At 46.5% G+C, this 24,664-nt stretch overlaps 1 protein-coding gene across 4 annotated transcripts in view; it reads left to right on the top strand.

Moving 5' to 3' along the window:
- CCDC102A (coiled-coil domain containing 102A) overlaps window positions 1-24,664 on the top strand; it is a 79,569-nt gene that overhangs the window by 39,383 nt on the left and 15,522 nt on the right. For 2 of the 4 annotated variants that reach the window (XM_058155231.1, XM_058155232.1), the window contains exons 5-7: window positions 6,831-6,947; window positions 8,889-9,098; window positions 12,404-12,676. In XM_058155231.1, coding sequence (XP_058011214.1) covers window positions 6,831-6,947; window positions 8,889-9,098; window positions 12,404-12,607 — 531 coding nt within the window. In that variant the 3' untranslated portion in view covers window positions 12,608-12,676. Of the gene's footprint in view, window positions 1-6,830; window positions 6,948-8,888; window positions 9,099-9,962; window positions 12,368-12,403; window positions 12,677-21,980; window positions 22,085-24,664 lie in introns of those variants that run through there. The other 2 variants (XM_058155234.1, XM_058155233.1) reach the window with 2 other exon arrangements.

Genomic DNA, 24,664 nt, shown 5'->3' with positions numbered 1-24,664 from the left:
GACCCGCACAGGAACTTCACGAACTTCTGGGGCTTGTTCGGCCACGCTGGATGGAAACTCGTCGGCTTGTTCAGCTGCGCTGGATGGAAACTCGCTGGACCCGTCCTGATGTGGCCCTTGAGGTAAATCGACAGCTGGTGAAGTTGTGGGTGGACTATCAGGGTTGGGCATGTTTTCTGGACAGGACTCGTTGCTTTGTATAGGTGGTGGCTGATTCGATGCAGCTAGATCTGTGTTGCTCGATACATTGGATGGGGGCATGTGGCAGCGGCGCAGTTGATCCACATGGCGCCGCCACATGCGACCATCTTCCAACTGAACCCGGTATGAACGGGGGCCGGTCACTTCTTCTATTTGACCTGGTAGCCACCGCGGGTCCCCCCCAAAATGCTGGGCATACACCCAATCCCCCACTTGGAATGCGTGGGCTTCACTGGTAGAATCAGGGGGTTTCTCTGGCGAGTACTCAGGGTGCAAACGATCTAACACAGTCCTCAATCGCCGGCCCATCAGCAGTTCTGCCGGGCAGCGGTTAGTCGTGGGGCATGGAGTGGTGTGTTGTGCCAATAGGTAGGTCGCTATTTTGTCTCGCCAATCTCCGGAAACTAATTTAGCTAGGACTTCTTTACCTGAGCGGACTGCCCTTTCAGCCAGGCCATTCGAGGCAGGATGAAATGGAGCAATAGTGGCGTGGCGAATGCCCTGCTTTGCCAGGTATGCTTGAAGGCCGCTGAGGTTAGCTGCGGCCCATTATCTGACACTAAAACATCAGGCAAACCATGAGTGGCGAAAACTCTCTTAAGTGCACGGATCAGTGCCTCTGAGGTGGTAGAGGTCATTGAGACAACCTCGACCTACTTAGAGTAAGCGTCAACGATAATCAACAACATGTGACCTTGGATGGGGCCGGCAAAATCCACATGGATGCGGGCCCAGGGGCTTTTTGCCATCTCCCATTCAGTGGCCACTGCCGCTGGAGGAGCTGCTCTATGGATCTGGCACCTTGGGCACCCGGCCACCCACTCAGCGATTTCCCCATCTAGTCTTGGCCACCACAGATAACTGCGGGCTAACGCCTTCATGCGGGCGATGCCTGGGTGGCCTTCATGCAAGACATTGAGGATCCGGCCACGGAGCTCATCTGGAATTATCACTCGGGAGCCCCAGAGTAGGCAGCCTCTGATGATAGAAATTTCATGCTGCCTGACCTTGTAAGGTTGAAACTCGGAAGCCAATTGCCCAAGGGGCCACCCCCTCCTCACCCAGTCGGCCACCTGGCGGAGGGTACAGTCCTTGGAAGAGAACTTCGCCACATCTGATGCTGACACTGGAATAGCCTGGTCGTCGATAAACAGGACTGATGAGGCAGGGGCAGGGTCCTCTGCAGGAATTGGAAGGGGGCAACGGCTCAATGCGTCTGCGTGCCCAAAAGCCTTGCCTGGCCTGTAGACCAAGGTGTATTGGTATGCCGCTAAGAACCCAACCCATCGTGTCATCCTTGGCGACAGGATGAGGGGGGTTTGATGATCCCCAGCCAGGATGCCCAAGAGTGGCTTGTGGTCGGTGACAAGCGTGAATGCACGGCCGTACAAGTAATCATGAAAACGCTTGATCTCGGCCACGGCTGCCAAAGCCTCCTTATCTACCTGTCCATAGTTACGTTCTGCTGGAGACAAAGTCCTACAAAAATAAGCAACAGGAGCTTCTGATCCATTTGGTAGAACGTGGCTCAAGACGGCACCTATCCCGTAGGGTGAAGCATCACATGCCAGGAGCAAAGGTAAGTCCGCATGGTATTGCATGAGGACACTGTCAGAGGTGAGCAGTGCCTTCACGGCCCGGAAAGCTGCATCCTCTTTCCGTCCCCAATTCCAAGGTGTCTTGCTGTTGAGGAGGCGATGGAGAGGTTCTGCGACTGTAGCTTTATGTGGCAAGAATAAGTTATAAAAGTTAAGGAGGCCAAGGAAAGCCTGCAGTTCAGTCTTAGTCGTGGGTGTAGGAGCCTGTTGTACTGCACGCACCTTTGCGGGAGTAGGGTGCAGACCTCGCTCATCGACAAGAAAACCAATAAATTCGACCTGGCGAATGCCCAGTATGCACTTTTCACGCTTTAGTTTAAGGCCAGCCTTCCGGAAACGGATCAAAACGGCACGGAGGCGGTGTAGCAACTCAGCTTCATCGATGGCTGACACAAAGATGTCGTCAAAATAGGGGACGACCCCCGGCAACCCATGTGAGAGTCTCTCCATCAGGCATTGGAAAATGCTGGGGGCCACACAGACCCCGAATTGCAGCCAGCGACATTTGAAGGCACCATGGTGAGTCACGATCGTCTGCGCCTCCGCGGACTCATCATCTACCTCAAGCTGCTGATAGGCCTGTGCCATGTCGAGTTTGGCGAATATGCTGCCACGGCCCAATGAATGCAGAAGATGTTGGACCACCGGAACAGGATACGGGTTAGCCTGTAGAGCCTTGTTGAGCGTGGCCTTGTAGTCCGCGCAGATCCTTATCGATCCATCGGCCTTAATGGGGATCACTATAGGCGTCTCCCAGCGAGCATGGTCCACTGGTTGTAGTATACCTTGCGCCAATAATTTGTCAATTTCCTGATCAACTTTAGTGCGAAGGGCGAAAGGAACCCTGCGAGGCTTAAGGCGAATAGGAGCTATTGAGGGATCTAGATTTAATGAGATGGGAGACCCCTTGTATTTGCCTAATTCCTTACTGAAGACATCAGAGAATTCCTGGATGAGATCAGAGAAGTGGTCTGATGCAAGAGCATGTATGCCTGTTATGGCCAAACCCAATGCATCGAACCACTCCAGACCTAGCAGAGAGGGGAGAATGCCATCAACAACTATGATTCTAAGGCGATCGTTAAAGTTCTTATATTGAACTTGAAAATACCCGGAACCCAAAATGGGAATGTGATTACCTTGGTAATCACGAAGCTTTAGTCGAGCCCGATCTAATTGGTGTTTTTTAAGGGAGGGTACTAAGCGGGAAATGGTGTGCCACGCTATGATAGATACAGAAGATCCCGTGTCAATCTCCATTCTACATGGTTTATTCTCAATATGGACTGTGAGGAAAAAATTTTTCCTAAGTCCCGACCTGGCATGACTTACTCTGGTTTCCCCCTGTTCTGTGCCCCGGTGAATAGAGAAACAATCTTCCTCAATCCGTTCAGCCCTATCTCGCTGCCGTGCATCACGATTGTGTCTCACAGGGTTGAAATTAGTATGCTGTTTTGCAGGGTTGGAAATTGAGGGCAGCGTGGCCCTACAGACTCTAGCGAGGTGGCCCTTCTTGCCACAACGCTGACTTTCCACATTCTTAAATTTACACAAAGAACGGTGGTGGTTTCCTCCACAACCTAAACATGGATTCTGTGGCTTTTTTTCCTCTGTCACCCAACCCTTCCTAGAACTCGAATTAAGACGGCTTATCTCTTCCTCTTCCTCTGAGAACTGATCAGAAACCATCTCCTGCTGATGCACTGTGGCTGGTTTAGCAGTTGCAGCAGTGCTGAAAGGCTTCCTTATTTCAGAAGCCGATTTAGCAGACAGTTCTGAGGCTTGAGCCTCATCTATTGCAGTTTGAAAAGTGATATCTGTTCTGGCCAGTAGGCGGCGCTGCAATTTGATATCCCTGATACCACAAATAAATTGATCTAGAAGGATATCCTCCAGGTCACTAAACTCACAATAAAGGGCAGCCTTCCTTAGCGCTGCTGTGTATTGACTTATAGACTCTCCCTCATTCTGGTACCTGTGCCTGAAGGCATGGCGCCTGGCTACTCTTGAGGGCAAGGGAGCATAATGTCCCCTTCAGCTTATCTAATAACACCCCCCATGGTACATCCTGAACATTTTGAGGCGCCAACAGCGCTCGGGCTGTTTCAAACATGTCATGCCCACGTATACTAAGGAATACTGCTAATTTCCTGTCATCGGGAAGTCTCTTGTAGTCATTTGCGGCCAGGAAACAATTGACCCTGTCTACAAAGCAGTCCCAAGATTCCTTTGCCTGATCGAATGGAGTGAATGTGGAAAGAGTGGCCATTGATCAAGGAGACTTGCCTGAGGCAATTTAGTCCTGCAATGTCTTGTTGCCTTGGCTCTACACTCTGGCTAGCTCTCGTGAAAGGCTTTGTTCCCCTGCGATCTCCGCCAGTGTTATATTTGCAAAACAACAGCAAGAAGTGAGGCAACCATTAACAGCTCTTTTATTAACTACAAACAATTAACTGAGGTGAGCAAGCAAACGAGCTCTAAACTGACAGCCCTTTTATATTGGAGCTGTCAACAGCTCAGCCAATAGCAGCTCCTCAATTCTCCCGCCAGCTATAACATCGGCGGTTAACCAATCGACTGCTGGTTACTGGTCACGTGTTCTCCAGCCGAACACAACAAGACAAATGCACTTTGTGTGCCTTCAAAGATTTTACATTTCAACATTTCCCTATTCTGCTTTCTCTGATTCGAATCCAAACCTCCTAATTACCCCTTTGAAACATTTGGGGATTTGGATTCAAATTTCAACAGATAGTTTACAGCAGGGATGAAGGCCTGCAGGCCATATCTGGCCCATGGGATGCTTAAATCTGGCCCGTATGGCTGGCCTGGAAATATCAAAGGACCAGCCCGTGGTGAATCTGCCAGCCTAAATGGGGGGGGCGGTCCCTGCGCTGTCTGTTTTCGGCCTCCCCAGCCTCTAGCAGCAGTCTGCCGGCCAAAAATGGGCCATGTGGAGGCCTCGCGGGGCCTCTGCGTGGCCCATTTTTGGCCAGCAGAGTGCTGCTAGGGGCTGGAGAGGCCAAACATGGGCCACGTGGGGGCCTCTTGCGACCTCCATGGAGCCCATTTTTGGCCAGTAGAGTGCTTCTGGAGCCTGAAAAGAAAGAAGGGAAAACCGCATCTTGAGCCTGTGTCAAATGCCCACCATGCCCACGCCCATCCCCAGCCACCACCACCCCTTGACCGTGACCCAGCCTCTGTCAGAGTTCCTGACTGCCTCAATGAAATGGAGTTTGACACCCCTGGTTTACAGTATGGTTGCTGATGGGTCAGTGACCATTACCAAGGTCTTGAACTTTACGAATAAAAGCAGAGATGGGCTCTAAATGAAAGAGGTTCAAGGAGCTTGTCAGGAAGTACAACAAAAAGACCATTTTTCTAAGAAACCTCTTCTCTGTGGAAACATGTACAAACATGTACATGTAGAAACATGTACACCTTCGGAAGTTGTGGGAGCTTCATCACTGGAGGCTTTCAAGAAGAGACTGGACTGGCATTTGTCAGAAATGGTATAGGATCTCCTGCTTGGGCAGCGAGTTGGACTAGATCAGGGGTCTCCAACCTTGCCAACTTTAAGCCTGGAGGACTTCAACTCCCAGAATTCCCCAGCCAGCTTGGCTGGGGAATTCTGAGAGTTGAAGTCCTCCAGGCTTAAAGTTGGCAAGGTTGGAGACCCCTGGACTAGATGACTTCCAAGGTCCCTTCCAACTCTGTTAATCTGTTCCTGGTCCTCTCACATTAATCTCTGCTTGCTCAAAAGAGCTAAAGATACAGTAGTGATCAAAATTGTGGAAACCTTTTGGGGAAAGTGTATTTTTGAGGTTTGATGGCTAATAACACCACCTTTTTTTTAGAGTAGGTACCATTTATCAATGGAAAGATATTTAATCAAGAATGTAATACAACAAAGTTTTTTCAATTACCTGTATTCTACAAAAAGTTATAGCCAAATAACCAGAGAAAGGAAGCACAACTTGCTTAGGTTATTTCCTTCATTTGATTGTAGTCAATGAACATGAGTGTTTAGAGAGCCAATCAGGTGGGGGGTTTTTTGGCAATGAGCCGATCAGAGCAAAGTAGGATTCAGTTCCTGATGTCATGTATTGAAGCTGAGAGGAGGACAGTTGTCAGTGTGTTGTGTGATTGCCATCAAGTTGGTTGGGGTTTTTGTGTTATTTCATTTAGTAAGCTTGTAAAACGTAATAAAATTAAAGTAATAGTGCAAAGAGTTGACTGGTCTCCCAGAAAGCGATGTAAAATAGTATTAGTCAGTGAACAAGGCTACAGTTAAAAAGAAATTAGAAGAAAAATCAGTGGAAACGTAACCAAAGGTGGCATTTCTAAGTTTTTGAAGAGGTACAAGGAGACTCAGTCACTACAAAACCACACTGGTAAAGGCAGGAAAAGGTGCACAACAGCAAGTGATGAGAGAAGAATTAAGAGACTGTGCCTTCGTGATAGAAGAAAATCATCTGGGTGTATACAAGATGAAATGGCGCGATGCAGTGTGAAGTTGAGTGCAAGGACTGTTCGGCGCAGACTGCAGGAATTTGGCCTAAAATCTAGAATTCCACGAAAAAAGCCACTTTTATCTCTAAAAGGTTGAAAAGCATTACATACTTGATTAAATTATCTTTCCATTGATATATAATTTTATGGCACTACTCCAAATGGCTATGGTATTAGCTATCAAACCTCAAAAATACACTTTTCCCAAAAGGTTTCCACGATTTTGGCCACTACTGTATACACATGTCCATTTAATGTATCTTGATTATTTCTCCTCCTCTTCACCTCTCCTTTTTCCTTCTCCTTCTCTGCCACTCCTTCTCCCTCTCCACCACCATTCCTCCTTCGTCTCCCCTCCCTAGTGCTACTACTACTTTGGAAGTCAGTGGGCACAATCTAGTGGTTGCAGACACGACATTGAATGTCCTCTCTTCCTAATGCCCCAATCTGATCCACCAAGAGTGATTGTTACAGAAATAGAATTTTCAATTCTTTTTTCTTTTCTTTTTTGGTCTCTAGCTGAACATTCTCAAGGAGATTCACCAGGATGAGCTGGGACGCATCTCTGAGGACCTAGAAGACGAATTGGGGGCTCGCTCAAGTATGGACAAGAAATTGGTGGAGTTACGGTCAGAGGTGAGGCTGAAGGGAAGAATGAATTCACTATTTGCTCATGGGCATCCTCTGAATGATCTTTTGTCCTACAAGGTCCCAGAAGTTTCCCCCAGCCACTGAGATGCCAAAAAGAGTAAGACTCGAGACGAGGCTTGCAAAAAAATATCAGCTTTTTATTTGGCCAAAGTAAAAAGTCTGGGTGAATACTATATCCAAAGTATACAGACAAAAATGCATGTAAGGAAAGCCACACCCTGCGAGAGTGGCTCAGAATATTACATACATTTTACACGGATAGAAACAAAGTTCATCCAATCAGAAACAAAGGGTCATCACCAACGTGATTTTTAAAGCGTTCTTTGATCAGGCCCCTGTCTCTGTCTATTCTTTGCTATCTTAGAGTATCCCTTGTCCTTGTGTGTTTGTGCTCCTAGGCAGCCCCCCCCCCCTTATCTATGGAGCAGGATGTTCCTGGGAACTGTCTCCAAGGATGTGCCTAGCTCTGAAGCAAATGACAGAAGCAAGAAACCAGATAGAAAAGGATGAATGAAATGAAATGCTAACAAATGATTCCTAACTATAGCAAAATAGTACAAGCAACTTCTTTAACAGAAGCAAAGGTTAGATTGATTCGTGTCAATATGTCCTTTCAGTCCCATTCAGTTTAACAACTGCTGAGTTCCAGGGGTGCTTTAGAATTTGTGCCACTGAATTCTCAGGAGCTGAAATTGATGATGATAGTGTTGTTCTAGAACAGAGTTCCTCAACCTTTTTTGGGTTGGCGGCCTGGAGCAGGAAAAGGGGGGAAGGGAATGATTTTGTGGGAGGGGCAGGCACATGTGTGTGAGCGCCTATGATGTTCGCAATGACACTCACATGAGTGGGACCACAAGTGCCCGTGACAATGAGTGGGGCCATGCGCACAGACATGCATGCACCGGCCAGCCACTCAACGCAGCCCAGTGCCGATCAGGCCATGGCCTGGTAGTGGGTTGCAGCCCACAGATTTGGGACCCCTGATCTAGAACTTTAAACCTTTGACTTGGGATTTGATTTGGGATTTGGAGGAGGAACGTGTTGGAGTCCAGATTCCAGCAAGAGATTTTGTTGCCAGTTGGCCCACAGATCATGCAGACAGTTGGCCCACAGATCATGCAGACCAAGCCCCGATGCGTGGATGGCACCAGTCTGCAGCATGCCAGAAACCAAGTTGCACAAGCAAACAAAGCCCCATCCACAGGATGCAGATAGCACACAAAACCACATCCCCACCTCTCTCCACAGAATCGGTCTCTGGTGCCCAAAAGGTTGGGGGCCACTGATGTAGACCATAGATCTGTGATGGGAAACCTATGGCATGCAGAGCCATCTTTCCGGGATGTGAGCTGTTGCCCAACTCACCTGCAGCTGCGCATGTGTGCACACCCCAGCTGGTGTTTGGGCCTCCAGTGCATATGCATGCAATTCCGGAGACCCAGCTGGTCTTCAGAGCTCTCCGGTGTATGCATATGTGTTTATCCATGTGGATGCGAAAGCAGGACCAGAAGGCAGGACAAGAAGGAACGGATGGAAACTAATCAAGGAGAGAAGCTACCTGGAATTAAGGAGAAACTCCCTAACAGTGAGGACAATTAACCTACTTAATTGTCCTCACTGTTAGGAAGTTTCTCCTTAATTCCACATTGCTTCTCTCCTTGATTAGTTTCCATCCGTTCCTTCTTGTCCTGCCTTCTGGTCCTTTGGAGAATAATTTGACCCCCTGTTCTTTCTGGCAGCCCCTCAAAAACTGAAATCATGTCCATCCATCCCCCCAGTCCTTCTTTTCATTAGACTGGCCACAGCACTCAAATGGCAGCTGGTGACTATGTTCTCCAGTGTGTGACAAGGAGCCCCACAGTCATCTGGGGTTGCTGCTAAGTTGCTCACCTGGCTTACACCCACCTCTTTCTCCCCGTGCCAAAGATGGAGCGTCTCCAGGCCGAGAACGCAGCCGAATGGGGCAAGCGAGAACGGCTGGAAACAGAGAAGCTGAATCTAGAACGGGAGAATAAGAAGCTGAAGGCCCAGATCGAAGATCTGGAGGAGATCCTGGCTCGGAAACGGAGGCAAACCACTTGCGCTCTTGACACGGATTTCAAGACCATCCAAGTGGAGCTGTTTGAGAAGAATAAGGTAACTTGGGTTCCAGTTTTGGTGGGAAAGGAAGCCGCCTCTGCTCTGGAACTATGACTTGGGGTGGAGGGGGATGCTTGCAACTCTTCTGGGCCAAGAACCTGATTTGGATTCTAGATAGTACAGGTAGTCCTTGGCTTACAATCAATCATGTTGTAAGCGACCATTTTTCACACTTATGATTTTTACAACATCCCTGTGGTCACGTGATCAAAATTCGGAGGCTTGGAAACTGGCATGTACTTATGACTGTTGCAGTGTCCCAGGGTCATGTGTGTGATCCCCTTTTGCAACCTTCTGAACAACAAAGTCAATGGGGAAGCCAGGTTCACTTAACAATCATGTTACTAGCTTAACAATTGCAGTGATTCACTTAACAGTTGTGGCAAGAAAAGTCGTAAAATGGGGCAAAACTCACTTAACAAATGTCTCACTTATCAACAGAAAATTTGGGCTCAGTTTTGGTCGTATGTCAAGGACTACCTGTACATTGGCATTAGGGGGGCTGCCTCCTCACAGTAGTGGGTGGCTGGGAAAAATGCTACATGAATTTCCTTTCTAATTACATACAATTTAAATTAAGTTAAATGCTGTTAATATAATTCCTGTTGCTTGGGTGCCATGTATTTCTGTAGGACTGCTGGATCTTGAAATAATAAATTGCATATGTTCCTGAGGCTATTGGTTAATCACAGTTTGGTACGATTACAGTTGGGTGTGCAGTCAGCCAGATGTTTAGAGTGAATTTGGCATTTTTATCCACCTACTGAGTCCTTTCCAAGGGCTTGAGAGAGGCAGATGTGGTTGGTTGAGGTATAGATGATGAGGGGCCTGGAGGCTAAAACATACGATGAACGGTTGCAGGAACTGGGCTTGGCTAGTCTAGTGAAGAGAAGGACCAGGGGAGACACGATAGCACTCTTCCAATATTTGAGGGGCTGCCACAGAGAGGAGATTGGGGGTCAACCTGTTTTCCAAGGCACCTGAAGACAAGGAACAATGGATGGAAACTGAACAAGGAGAGAGTCAACCTGGAAATAAGGAGAAACTTTCTGACAGTGAGAACAATCAACCCATGGAACAGAAGTTGTCTTTGGAAGTTGTGGGAGCTTCATCACTGGAGGCTTTCAAGAAGAGACTGGACTCACATTTGTCAGAAATGGTGTAGGTTCTGCAGCTTGGTTGGACTAGATGACCTACAAGGTCCCTTCCAACTCTGTTAACCTGTAATAAGAAGAGACTGGGCTGTCATTTCTCAGAAAGAGAGATACAGGGTCTCCTGGTTGGGCTGGGGGTCGGACTAGATGACCTGCAAGTTCCCTTCCAGCTTTGTTAATCTGTTAAAGAGGTATGACGTTGCCATTTGCAATTGAGGGATGGTGAATTTGTCAATGTCAATCATGTTCAAATGCTGCCCCAGATGTTTTGGGATTGCACCCAACACGCCTAGTATATGGTTGGTTGCACAGTCAGTCAGACGTTTAGACTGGATTTGGCATTTTTATCAAGTCCTTCTCAAGATCCTGTGATATGCAGATGTTGTTGTTTGATGGCATTCAAGGTCTTATCACAGGATGTGAGCTGTTTCCGACAAAAATGCCTTTTGCAATTGACTGATGGGGATTTTTATCAAGATCAAGATGATGATAATGTGATGATGAAACCTTTCAAGTTATAAATAATTCTATAATCCAAGCAAAGAACTTGGTCATAAAGGTCATAAAGGGTGTAATCCAAGCAAAGAACACCTATAGTTTTTTTAAAAAAAGAAAAAATCCATCAAAGTTAGAATCAACTCCTGATGATTACCCGGACATGGGCAGATGGTTTTCTTGGCCATAAAACAGAAGCAACTTCTGCTTTTTCTTCTCCCAGTTTCTGACTTCCCAGTCTAGCCAAATCCTGGTGGTCTCCCATCCAACTCATAAACAGGTTCAGCTTTGCTCATTTGTTTCTATGGTCCAGTTCCCCGCCCCCCAATTCTGAGGACCACAAGTGATAAGTGCAATTATTTCCATTTCAGGAAAAACAATCTATACTGAGTTTCCATTTAGCAATAAACGTAATCGTCTTTTTTCTAATCAATGAAGTCAATTTGGTCATCTCTGCGAGTTGCATTATCTTCACCAACCATTCCTCTATTGTGGGTCACACGTTTTTGCACTTTTGGGTGCTCACATCTTTTTCCCCCCCAAATATATTAATTTTTATTTAAGGGCTTGAAAGAATATAAATGAAAAAAAGAACCTCATTTAGAAGAGACAAGTGAATGATACTCAGAAATGCATTTCTAACTCTCAACAGCAGGGTGCAGTCAAACCTTACTATTGGGGGGGGAAAGTATTTTTATTTTATTTTTTTCAATTACTGTGTCCTGCAAAAGCAGACTTATTTGTGATACAATGAATGCTGTTCACCACCACACCCAGTCTAGTGAAATGGCCTGAGTGCTTCTTCAAAAGGCAACTGGACTCTTCTTTTCTTTGGGGAAGAAGAAGAAGAAAACATTTTGCTTCTCATCCAAGAAGCTTTATCAGTTGTGTCTTGGATGGTGAGGGATGGGAGGTTAGATTCTGATAATAGGTTCTGATGCAGGATTCAATCTGGGTCAGTCGCCAAGACCAGAGGTTTAGTGATCCTAGGAAGAATGATATCCCCATTCAACTCTTCCTGTAAAGGTAGTCCTCGACTTACAATCCCAATTGAGCTCAAAACATAGCAAGACATGCAAACTAAGCAAGACATTTCTTGAGTTTTGCCCGATTTTATGACCTTTCTTGTCCACAGTTGTTAAATGAATCACTGAAGATGTTAGCAACACGGTTGTTAAGTGAATCTGGCTTCCACATTGACATTGCTTGTCACAAATGGTGATCAGTGTCAGGGTTGCAAGTTGACAATCAGATGACATTGCAACCGTCATAAATATGAACCAGTTTGCCAGGCGTCCAAATTCTGATCTCGTAAAAATGAGGATGCTGCAAAGGTCATAAGTGTGAAAAACGCTCATTTTTTTCAGTGCCGTTGTAGCTTTGAATTGTCACTAAACAAACTCTTCGTAAGTCGAGGTCTACCTGTGGTCACCAGGAGTCAAGCTCATCAGTTTAAAAGCTTCTTTCTTTATCCCAATTTTGGGATTGGTTGACCAATTAGAAGAGGGCAGAAGGTGTTTTTCCATAAGGGAAGAATCTGCCTTCTGTTAGGTTGCATTCCAGGCAGGCCGTCTATCTTGGGGGGGGGGGGGACAAAGAAAGCCATCCCTCCCCCCCACCCCCGCCAGTCCGAGCTGGTCTTGTGTCCTTCAGGAGTTGGCTGACCTGAAGCACGTCCATGCCAAACTGAAGAAGCAGCACCAGGAGAAGATGTCCGAACTGGGCCACACGATCCGGCGAGTGGAGCAGCATGAGGCAGAAGTGAAGAAGTTGCGGTTGCGGGTAGAGGAACTGAAGAAGGAGCTGGCTCAAGCGGAGGATGAGGTGAGTTGCCTTCTGCTGACTTTGCAAGGTTGACCAACAGAGGAGAGCCCCTTGCTCTCCCTTTCTCATTCTGCCAGGGCTCACCGCAAAGCCGAGCTAGCCTGTTGGGCCTGAAGGGATCAAGATCAGCTGTGCAAGTTCTGGGTATAGCAGTTTCTCTTCTCCTAAAACCAGCTCTCCTGAACCAAAATCCACTTTCCAGATGTTTGGACTTTGATTCCTAGACTTCTCCAGCCACCTTTTCAGAAGCCCCAAAGGTGCTTTTTCAAGAGGCAACTGGACAGAAGACGTTTCGCTTCTCATCCAAGAAGAGCTGAAGAAGCTTCTTAGATGAGAAGTGAAACATCTTCAAAGAAAAGTCCAGTTGCCTCTTGGAAAAACCATCTTTGGGACAACCATGACCTGGATGATTGAGAATCTTTTTTTTTTACCGTCTGCGACTGTCGGAAAGATAGGAGGAGAACCACCGATAAACGGTGCCTCCACTCCCAATCCCCAACCGCGCAGCAGGATACCATGTCGATGGTATCGAAAGCCGCTGAGAGGTCTAATAGGACCAGGGCAGAGGAATAACCTATCCTGGCCTCCAGAGATCATCCACCAACGCGACCAAAGCCGTCTCAGTGCTGTAACGGGCGGAAGCCGGACTGGAACAGGTCCAGATAGACAGTTTCCTCCAGGTGCAGGGGAACTGATATGCCACCATACTCTCTACAACCTTCGCCGCGGGCGGGTTGGAGACCGACGATAATTACCTAAAACAGCCGGGTCCAGGGAAGGCTTCTTGAGGAGGGGCCTCACCACCGCCTCTTTCAAGGCGGCCGGAAAGACTCCCTCCAACAAAGAAGCACTCGTAATCCCCTGGAGCCAGCCTCGTGTCACCTCCTGAGTGGCCAGCACCAGCCAGGAGGGCCACGGGTCCAGTAAACACGTGGTGGCATTCAATCTACCCAGCAACCTGTCCATGTCCTCGGGAGTCACAGGGTCAAACTCATCCCAAACAACATCACCAAGACCGCCCTCAGACGTCCCGTCCGAATCGCCACAATTTTGGTCCAGACCATCCTTCAGCTGAACGATTTTATCGTACAGATAACCGTTAAACTCCTCAGCACGTCCCTGCAGTGGGTCATCCCGCTCCCCTGGTGAAGGAGGCGGGTCACCAAACAGGGCAGCTGGGCGGTTATCTGCCGGCGCAATGAGGAGGCGTAGCAACGCCGCTTCCCTCAGTGCCACTAGGTAGGTCCTAGTATAGGATCTAACTAGTGTCCGATCAGCCTCTGAACGGCTGGACCTCCAGGAACTCTCTGGCGTCTTCTCCGGCGTTTCATCCCCTCAGCTCCTCGGAGAACCAAGGAGCCGGTTGGGACCTCACGCCGGGTCAGAGGCCGCAAAGGCACGACACGGTCTAAAGCCCCAGCCGCAGCCCGTTCCCAGGCTGCAGCTAGTTCCTCTGCCGTGCCGTGAGCCAGACCCTCAGGAAATGGCCCAAGCTCTGTCCGGAACCTCTCTGGGTCCATCAGGCGCCTGGGACGGTACCAACGTCATGGTTCCGTCTGCCTGCCGTGGTTGGGAGCGGTCAGAAAGGCCAGGCGAAGGAGAGTGATCTGACCATGACAAGGTTCAATGACTATTTCCTTTAAGTCCAGATCTCTCAACCACTGACCAGAGACAAAATCAGGTCCAGTGTACCCCCGATGTGAGTGGGGCCATCCACTACTTGAGTCAGGTCCAAGGCCGTCATGGAAGCCAGAACTCCCAAGCTACCGTGGATGACGAGCCGGCAGATGGCAGGTTAAAGTCCCCATGACTAAGAGTCTGGGGTCTCCACCGCCACCCGGCAAGCACCTCTAGGAGCTCGGGCAGGGCAGCTGTCACGTAGCAAGGAGCCAGGTGCGACCAGCAAGCCCATCTGACATCTATGACCCCACCTGACAAGAGGATTCACACCGGTAATCTGAGGTACAGTGGTCTCCCTCGGCTCTAGACTCTCTTTAATAGCAACGCCACCTCCACCCCTACCCTGGGCCCTCGGCTGATGGAATGCACGGAAACCCGGTGGGCACATCTCGACCAGGGGCACGCCCCCTTCAGTGCCCAGCCAGGTCTCCGTGACGCCTAAAATATCCGCGGCACCCCCCTGAAACAGATCATGTATTAGGGGCCTTACCCACGGACCGTGCGTTGCATAACATCAGACGAAGGCCCAGGCTCTGAGGGTCCTGACCATCCGGGGAACGGGTAAAGTCAGGGGGATCGGGGCACGCGATCGCCTGCATACATCGAACGCGTGACCCCCTATGTCGATACGATCCCCCCCTTCCGTTTGATGGCATTCAAGGTCTTATCACAGGATGTGAGCTGTTTCCGGCAAAAATGCCTTTTGCAATTGACTGATGGGGATTTTTATCAAGATCAAGATGATGATAATGTGATGATGAAACCTTTCAAGTTATAAATAATTCTATAATCCAAGCAAAGAACTTGGTCATAAAGGTCATAAAGGGTGTAATCCAAGCAAAGAACACCTATAGTTTTTTTAAAAAAGTTCTTTAAAAAAAGAAAAAATCCATCAAAGTTAGAATCAACTCCTGATGATTACCCGGACATGGGCAGATGGTTTTCTTGGCCATAAAACAGAAGCAACTTCTGCTTTTTCTTCTCCCAGTTTCTGACTTCCCAGTCTAGCCAAATCCTGGTGGTCTCCCATCCAACTCATAAACAGGTTCAGCTTTGCTCATTTGTTTCTATGGTCCAGTTCCCCACCCCCCAATTCTGAGGACCACAAGTGATAAGTGCAATTATTTCCATTTCAGGCAAAACAATCTATACTGAGTTTCCATTTAGCAATAAACGTAATCGTCTTTTTTCTAATCAATGAAGTCAATTTGGTCATCTCTGCGAGTTGCATTATCTTCACCAACCATTCGTCTATTGTGGGTCACACGTTTTTGCACTTTTGGGTGCTCACATCTTTTTCCCCCCCAAATATATTAATTTTTATTTAAGGGCTTGAAAGAATATAAATGAAAAAAAGAACCTCATTTAGAAGAGACAAGTGAATGATACTCAGAAATGCATTTCTAACTCTCAACAGCAGGGTGCAGTCAAACCTTACTATTGGGGGGGAAAAGTATTTTTATTTTATTTTTTTCAATTACTGTGTCCTGCAAAAGCAGACTTATTTGTGATACAATGAATGCTGTTCACCACCACACCCAGTCTAGTGAAATGGCCTGAGTGCTTCTTCAAAAGGCAACTGGACTCTTCTTTTCTTTGGGGAAGAAGAAGAAAACGTTTTGCTTCTCATCCAAGAAGCTTCATCAGTTGTGTCTTGGATGGTGAGGGATGGGAGGTTAGGTTCTGATGATAGGTTCTGATGCAGGATTCAATCTGGGTCAGTCGCCAAGACCAGAGGTTTAGTGATCCTAGGAAGAATGATATCCCCATTCAACTCTTCCTGTAAAGGTAGTCCTCGACTTACAATCCCAATTGAGCTCAAAACATAGCAAGACATGCAAACTAAGCAAGACATTTCTTGAGTTTTGCCCGATTTTATGACCTTTCTTGTCCACAGTTGTTAAATGAATCACTGAAGATGTTAGCAACACGGTTGTTAAGTGAATCTGGCTTCCACATTGACATTGCTTGTCACAAATGGTGATCAGTGTCAGGGTTGCAAGTTGACAATCAGATGACATTGCAACCGTCATAAATATGAACCAGTTTGCCAGGCGTCCAAATTCTGATCTCGTAAAAATGAGGATGCTGCAAAGGTCATAAGTGTGAAAAACGCTCATTTTTTTCAGTGCCGTTGTAGCTTTGAATTGTCACTAAACAAGCTCTTCGTAAGTCGAGGTCTACCTGTGGTCACCAGGAGTCAAGCTCATCAGTTTAAAAGCTTCTTTCTTTATCCCAATTTTGGGATTGGTTGACCAATTAGAAGAGGGCAGAAGGTGTTTTTCCATAAGGGAAGAATCTGCCTTCTGTTAGGTTGCATTCCAGGCAGGCCGTCTATCTTGGGGGGGGGGGGACAAAGAACGCCATCCCTCCCCCCCACCCCCCCCAGTCCGAGCTGGTCTTGTGTCCTTCAGGAGTTGGCTGACCTGAAGCACGTCCCTGCCAAACTGAAGAAGCAGCACCAGGAGAAGATGTCCGAACTGGGCCACACGATCCGGCGAGTGGAGCAGCATGAGGCAGAAGTGAAGAAGTTGCGGTTGCGGGTAGAGGAACTGAAGAAGGAGCTGGCTCAAGCGGAGGATGAGGTGAGTTGCCTTCTGCTGACTTTGCAAGGTTGACCAACAGAGGAGAGCCCCTTGCTCTCCCTTTCTCATTCTGCCAGGGCTCACCGCAAAGCCGAGCTAGCCTGTTGGGCCTGAAGGGATCAAGATCAGCTGTGCAAGTTCTGGGTATAGCAGTTTCTCTTCTCCTAAAACCAGCTCTCCTGAACCAAAATCCACTTTCCAGATGTTTGGACTTTGATTCCTAGACTTCTCCAGCTACCTTTTCAGAAGCCCCAAAGGTGCTTTTTCAAGAGGCAACTGGACAGAAGACGTTTCGCTTCTCATCCAAGAAGAGCTGAAGAAGCTTCTTAGATGAGAAGTGAAACATCTTCAAAGAAAAAACCAGAAAGTCCAGTTGCCTCTTGAAAAAGCATCTTTGGGACAACCATGACCTGGATGATTGAGAATCTTTTTTTTTTTTAAATTTGAATTTATATCCCGCCCTTCTCCGAAGACTCAGGGCGGCTTACATTGTGTTAAGCAATAGTCTTCATCCATTTGTATATTATATACAAAGTCAGCTTTATTGCCCCCCCAACAATCTGGGTCCTCATTTTACCTACCTTATAAAGGATGGAAGGCTGAGTCAACCTTGGGCCTGGTGGGACTTGAACTTGCAGTAATTGCAAGCAGCTGTGTTAATAACAGACAGACTTAGTCTGCTGAGCCACCAGAAGCCCTATCTTCATAGACACCTTTTCAGAAGGCACCCAGATTTGACAAGATAGGTTAAGCGATTTAGAATTTCAAGAATGATGTTCTACTTTTATGTGCCCAGTTCCTACTGGAGTAAGGCATCCATGCTTTGGCTAGAACATGCTGGATTAGCAAACTTTGGTCCAGTTGCCATGATTTAACCTTTTTACCAGTAGATACTTTGGGCCTGGATGATTGAGTCTTTCATTTACACTGTTTGAGCATTTTCTGTTGCCCAGAGATTCGTGTCATTCTGAATTTGTTATCCAGACCTTCCCTCAGCTTGAGAAATGCTGGCCTTGGGCTTTCTCTTTGGAGAACACATTTGTAAATCTTATTATCCTGCATGGTGTTCTCGACTTACAACCATTCACTTAGTGACCGTTCAAAGTTACAACAGCACTGACAAAAGTAACTTATCATTGTTTTGCATGACATCATCCCTGTGGTCATGTGATCAAAATTTGATTGCTTGGCAACTGGCATGTATTCATGACGGTGGCAGTGTCCCAGGGTCACGTGATCCCTTTTTGCGACCTTATGACATGCAAAGTCAACGGGGAAGCCAGTTAACAACCATCTTTCTAACTTAACAACTGCAGTGATTAACTTAACAACTGCAGCAAGAAAGATCATAAAACAAGGCAAAATTTATTTAACAACTTCCTTGCTTAGCAACAGACATGTTAGGGTCAATTGTGATCATAAGTCAAGAACTATCTGTAGTTAGCCTGGCCTTAAAAGATGTTATGGCTTATTCTTAACCTGTTAATAGTTTTTTGTTTTTTGTTTTTTTGCTGTTTATTCTTTTCTTCTTAATATAGATCAGGAAGGCAAAATGTTTGCTCCAGACACTGTTAACCAGATATAGAAGCCAATGAAATAAAGCAAAAAAATAAATAAATCAGGATTAATTTTACCAACCTCTGGTCATTATTGCCAAGGAAGACCCATTAAGTTCCATCTTCAGCTATGATGGAGGAGAAAATGCATTTTTTATTCAGCCGAGTCTCCTCTTTGGCCCCTGAATTGCCTTGTCGTGCCCAATACCAAATGTGCCCGGGGTTGAGCTCATTTTAATTGGCTTCTATTGATTCCATGGAAATGCTTTGTCTTCTGTCTTTTTATGTCGTTTGCTGATGTCTAAGTACCATATTACGCTATTCATATTTTATGGCTTCTGGAATCACCATTCGAGATTAAGACTGGACAGAGATTGAGCAAATCGAATCATCATAAAGCCCATTGATTTCAAAAGGACCAACTGTCCCGGGGGTTTTAATGATTGTCATGCACAAATTCTCTAGGTGGTTCAGCTGGAGATGGAAGAGCATGCACACAGCACGTAAAAGATGTTCGTAGCTAAAAGTTCCTCCTAACGTGAACAAAGAGGTTGAGACTCTAGAAAGAGTGCAGAGAAGAGCAACCAGGATGATTAGGGGACTGGAGGCTAAAACATATGATGAACGGTTGCAGGAACTGGGCCCGGCTAGTCTAGTGAAGAGAAGGACCAGGGGAGACAGGATAGCAGCCTTCCTATATTTGAGGGGCTGCCACAGAGATGAAGGGGTCAATCTATTCTCCAAAGCACCCGAAGGCCAGACAAGGAATAATGGATGGAAACTGATCAAGGAGAGATTCAACCTAGAAATAAGGAGAATTTTTCTGACAATCAACCAGTGGAAGAGAAGTTGCCTTCAGAAGTTGTGGGAGCTTCATCACTGGAAGCTTTCAAGAAGAGACTGGACAGCCAATTGTCCAGAATGATATAGGGCCTCATGCTTGTGCCATGGGTTGGACTAGAAGACTGCAAGGTCCCTTCCAGCTTTGTTATTCTGTTAGCTCAGTCTCTCCTATTCATCCATGTTTGGGAAATTCCCTGAGTGCTGCTCCCAAACCAGACAAAAAAGAAAGAAAGAAAGACAAAACAGACCCAGGATCCAATTTTGTCTGAGACAGTTTCATCTAAGAGTGATAAAAAGAGGCATAAAATTGGGCAAGAAGTGCTAGTTTCCATTACTGGCTGTCTTAAGATCTGTGCAGCCGTTTATTTAAAGTGACCTTGTTCTGAATCAGCCAAATGCAGCCCTCGGTATTTCAATCCACTTTTTTTATTGGACCTGCAAGAATAAAAGACGAAGGAAGTCAAGGCTGCCGAAGGGGCCAGTGAATCCCTCGCCTTACCTTGATGGGGCTCGGGTTCCATAAGCCTATGGCAAGATACAGGCAGTCCCAGACTTACAACAGTTCATTAAGTGACTGTTCAAAGTTACAATGGCAGTGAAAAGAAATGAGTTAAGACTGTTTTTTACACTTTTGCCTCTGTTGCAGCATCCCCAGGGTCACATGATCCATATTCAGCCACTTGGCAGCTGACTCACATTTACGACGGTTGCAGTGTCCCAGGGTTACGGGATCCCCTTTTGTGGCCACCTGACAAGAAAAGTCAACAGGGAAGCCAGGTTCACCGAACAATGTCGCTCATTCAACAGCTGCAGTGATTCACTTACTAATAACTGTGGCCAGAAAGGTCATAAAAAGGGGCAAAATTCACTGCACAAATATGTCACTTAGCAGCAAAAAAATGGGGGCTCTATTGTGGTCGTAAGAGGAGTACCTGTACAGGAAGAGTTTAATGGAGATATGATTCTTCCCAGGACTATTCTTAGGAGCCCAGATGTGAAGAAAAATGCTGTACATAGCAAGGGCGCCCATCTTCGGCAACTTTATGGATTTCAACTCCCAGAATTCCCCACCCACCCACCCAAATTCCTCTGAAATGTTCCTCTGGCAGTTCCTTCTCTTCCTTCTTCTTCCTCCTTCCTTCTGCTGTGGCTGACAACTGGTGTTTGTATGTGTGGAAGAAGAAACACTGGGAGGAAGAGGGGGAGGGGGGTTCATCTCTCTTCTCGCCCTTTTCCTCCCCCCCCCCATCCACCTGCTTTTAACAACCCCTGACGCCCATAGTTGTGTTACCACCTTTCCCTACCACCTGCCTGCCCCATTAGATCAAACAGAGTGGGCATGCACAGTGGTGAGATTCTACCGGTTCAAATCAGTTCGGGCGAACCGTTAGCTCCGGCTTTCAGCTGTGAGTGAACCAGTTCTCTCTTTCTTTGAAGTGGGCCCACCTGTCTGCCCCTGGGTTATACTTACCTATATTTCTGCTTCTGAAGCGCAGCTGATTGGGGTGGCAGAGTACACTGCCGCTCCTCAGCTGTTTTCCTTACTCTCAGCAATGCAGAAGTTCAATTTTCTGCAAACTGAGCACATGAGCGCAGCGCACATCTGGCACATGCGCTCAGCGAACCAGTTGTTAAACCGGTAGGATCCCACCAGTGGGCAAGTGACTGAAACCTTGCCCTCTAGGCAGGACTTCAGAAATGGACCTTTTCCATGGCTGTCTCTACCCAATGATGATTCAACAGCCCAGCCAGCCCCTTCTAGCTTTTCAGAAGACTGTTAAGATCTAGGATTGTACAGGTAGATACTATGGAAGGGGGGCATCTGAGCTTGCTGTGGGGCACCCCAAGGGAATAATTATGCCGGGGGGGGGCAGGCATGTTGGTTTGATTGTTTTGGCGGCTATTTCAGATTTTTTGTTTTATGGGTGTTATAAACCACTCAGAGTTGCTTAAGGTGGACAGCCATGTAAAACCCTGTAAATAACAGATTAACAGAGTTGAAGAAACCCTGAAGGTCATCTAGTCCAACCCCCCACCCAAGCAGGAGACCCTAAACCATTTCTGACAGATGGCAGTCCAGTCTCTTCCTGAAAGCCTCCAGTATTGAAGCTCTCACAACTTCGGAAGGCAACTTCTGTTTCATCGGTTGATAGTTCTCACTGTCAGGAAATTCCTCCTTATTTCCAGGTTGAATCCCTCATTGGTCAGTTTCCATCTGTTATTCCTTTCCTGGCCTTCAGGGGCTTTGGAAAACAGCTTGACCCCTTCCTCTCTGTGGCAGCCCCTCAAATATAGGAAGGCTGCTATCCTGTCTCCCCTGGTCCTTCTCTTCACTAGACTAGCCGGGCCCAGTTCCTGCAACCGTTCATCATACGTTTTAGCCTCCAGTCCCCTAATCCTCCTGGTTGCTCTTCTCTGCAATCTTTCTAGAGCTTCAACATCTTTTTTATAGTATGGTGACCCAAACTGGATGCAGTATTCTAGGTGTGGTCTTACTAAGGGTTTATAGAGTGGTATTAGGACCTCACTTCATCTTGATTGTATCCCTCTGTAATAATTTAGGATTGCATTGGCTTTTTTTTTGCCGCTGCACACTGCTGGTTCATATTTAGCTGATTGTCCACTAAGACTCCAAGATCCCTCTCACAGATACTACTATTAAGCTTCGTTTCACCCAGTCTATATGTGTACATAAATATACATAAATAAATCAATAAACATTGTGGTCTCTGCCCCTTGCAGCTCGATGAGGCTCATAACCAGGCCCGCAAATTGCAGAGGTCGCTGGATGAGCAGACGGAACAGAGTGAAAATCTCCAAGTCCAGCTGGAACACCTGCAATCCAGGTAGGGGGAAGAAGTAAGCGACCTCTACTTGCCCTATCAACGGAGGGATGGAGAATATGAGAAGGGACGCAGGTAGTCCTTGAGTTATGACCATAATTGAGCCAAATAAAGCAGTCGTTAAGCGAATGGCAATTATTAAATGGATCTGTTTTACCCAATGGGTGTTTTTTGCCAGAAACCAGAAGTAAAAGCTGGAACATCACAGTCACATGATTATGGGATGCTCCAATCTGCCATAAAAATGAGCCGGTTGCCAAGCATCCAAAATTCAGTCGTGTGACGGAGGAAAGGGTGCGGCCACTGTAACTTCAAAATTGGATTGCAAGTAGTGTTTGGGGAGGTCTGTCATAAGTTTAAATGCTTGTTAAGTGGCCAGTCATAAGTCAAAGACCACCTGTATCTCTCAGAAAATCTGATTTTTTTCCCCTTTTCTAGATTCACAACTTGATCAGGTTTCAATTTTTAAAAAAAATCAAGTTTCTAGTTCCTCTTGTTAAAGAGAAGTACTTGACAATAATTTGTAGAATTTTACATATATATAGAAATGGCTTTAATCCCCAAATACTCATCAGTACATCTGCTATCCACCTTCTGTTCACCTCTAGCAAAACAGACTTGGCCATAAATGTAAAAAAATACAAAATGTATTTTGTACCTAAGACAAAAATGAGATGAGGGTATACATTGCAGATAACAAGATCTTTTTTACCTGGAGTGGGGAATCTATTATGATTCTTACCCCTTATTTCATTTCCTACTTTCAACTCATACCACATAAATAGGGTTGCAGTAATTCTGTTTTGTTCTTTTTTGGAAATTGGAAGCCAGGAGATAATTACAAGCCTGGCAGGTGCAAAGGGGTTAACAGATCCAGCTATCTTTTTCCTTGTCAGAATCACCATGGATTACTTTTTTGTGATCACCTCTTGTGATTCTCCAGGACTGAAGCTCACCCATGCCCAAGCACACATGTTGCCCTCCTATGGGTATATTCAGATACACAAGCGCCTCTCATGGGGTGCAAGAGTGGGCAGCCTTTGGGTAAGACTTGCTTTGCTAAGCTTTCGATTGGCCTAGAGTGTAATTCTGGGTTCACATCTACAACTCTGCAACCCCCGGTTGCCTCCCATCCAACAACTCGCCAGGCTCAAAGCAGCTTCGGTTTCCCAGTCAGCCACAGCAAACTGCAGGCTGGATTTGTGGGGGGTGGGATTTGTTCCTGGGCCTATAAAGGTCTTCCTCCTTGGGAAGAAGATGAGAGTTCAGCTTTCCTCCCTACTTGGGATCTGCTTCCTCCAATCAACCTTTTGGGCACATATAAAAAGAGAATAGACACAGCCATTAAGACTGTCTTCGGGGCAGAGCAAGACATATAGTCCTCGACTTAAGACCACAATTGAGCCCAGAATCTTGGTTATTAAGCAAAGCTGTTATTAAATAAGATGTCACCGGACTGCTTTGCTCAGTGACTGCAACCCTGGCAACTCCCGGTTGCAGTCATTAAGCAGTCGTGTGAGTCATTAAGGGGACAGAGGCCGGGGTAAAGAGATATTTGGGGTGCTTGGAAGGGGGAAACAGACATCATGGGGATCTGGGGGCCATTTCTCTACCCTGCCAAAGGAGTACACAGCTTTTTCAGCCAGCCCCCAGGCACAACTAGGGGTCGTCTTGGCCCACAACATTGTTGGATGCTCTTGCCAAACATCCAGATCAGAATTATGTGATGGGGGCAGCCAACGCAAAATTTTGTGATGGCCAAAAGTGCTTTATGTGAATAATAATAACGTGAATAATGTAAAGCACGCAGCCTTTCTGAGACCATGGTAACTTCAAACAGACATTAAATGACCAGTCATAAGTTGGGGACTACCCATAACCCACTGCTTCTCAAGCTCAGTCACTTTAAGCTGTATGGATTTCAACTTCCAGAATTCCCCAGCCAGCATGAAAAATTGAATTCGGGGAGTTGATGTCTTCATAGTTTAAAATTGCTGAGATTGAGATTTAGTCTTAGTCTTTATTTATTGATTAGCCCCTGGGCCATATCAAAGTGCAAAGTTCCAGAAACAAATTATTACTAAAATCTGATAAAAACAATTTAAAATGGAATTGGATAAAATACAATTTAAAATGAAATTGGAATAAAATACAATAATTTGATAAAATTATATTTCGGTGTCACCTCTGCAATCTATCCCAATCAGTCCCATATATGCAGATCTCAACTGAACCATTCTGTATGGTGCTGTGTTAAATGTTATTTTCAGATTCTGGCCGCACATAAGGTAAGTTATTTTGATAGGGGGATCCCAGTGGGTCCTTCTCTTGGTATATAGACCAAGGTAGCTGTCTCTCACTGTTAAGTTCTGGAAGTAACGAGGCTGGAGACCAGGGTAGTGACAACAGCTCTTTAATATATGGTGAACCCAGCAACAGGCTGGGGGAAAAACCTCTCCTTTTATACAGTTCTATTGTGTTTCGTCCAATCAGCAACGTGCTGATTTCCCGCCCAAATATTTAAAGGTACATACCAGAATACATAACACTCCTCCCCTCCCAGAAAACACTTTGCCTCTATTT

The sequence above is a fragment of the Ahaetulla prasina genome, chromosome 12 (assembly GCF_028640845.1).
Source record: "Ahaetulla prasina isolate Xishuangbanna chromosome 12, ASM2864084v1, whole genome shotgun sequence".
NCBI classification, from domain to species: Eukaryota; Metazoa; Chordata; class Lepidosauria; order Squamata; family Colubridae; genus Ahaetulla; species Ahaetulla prasina.
The sequence above is the reverse complement of the archived record's forward strand: the minus strand, read 5'-3'. Positions and strand labels throughout refer to the sequence as shown.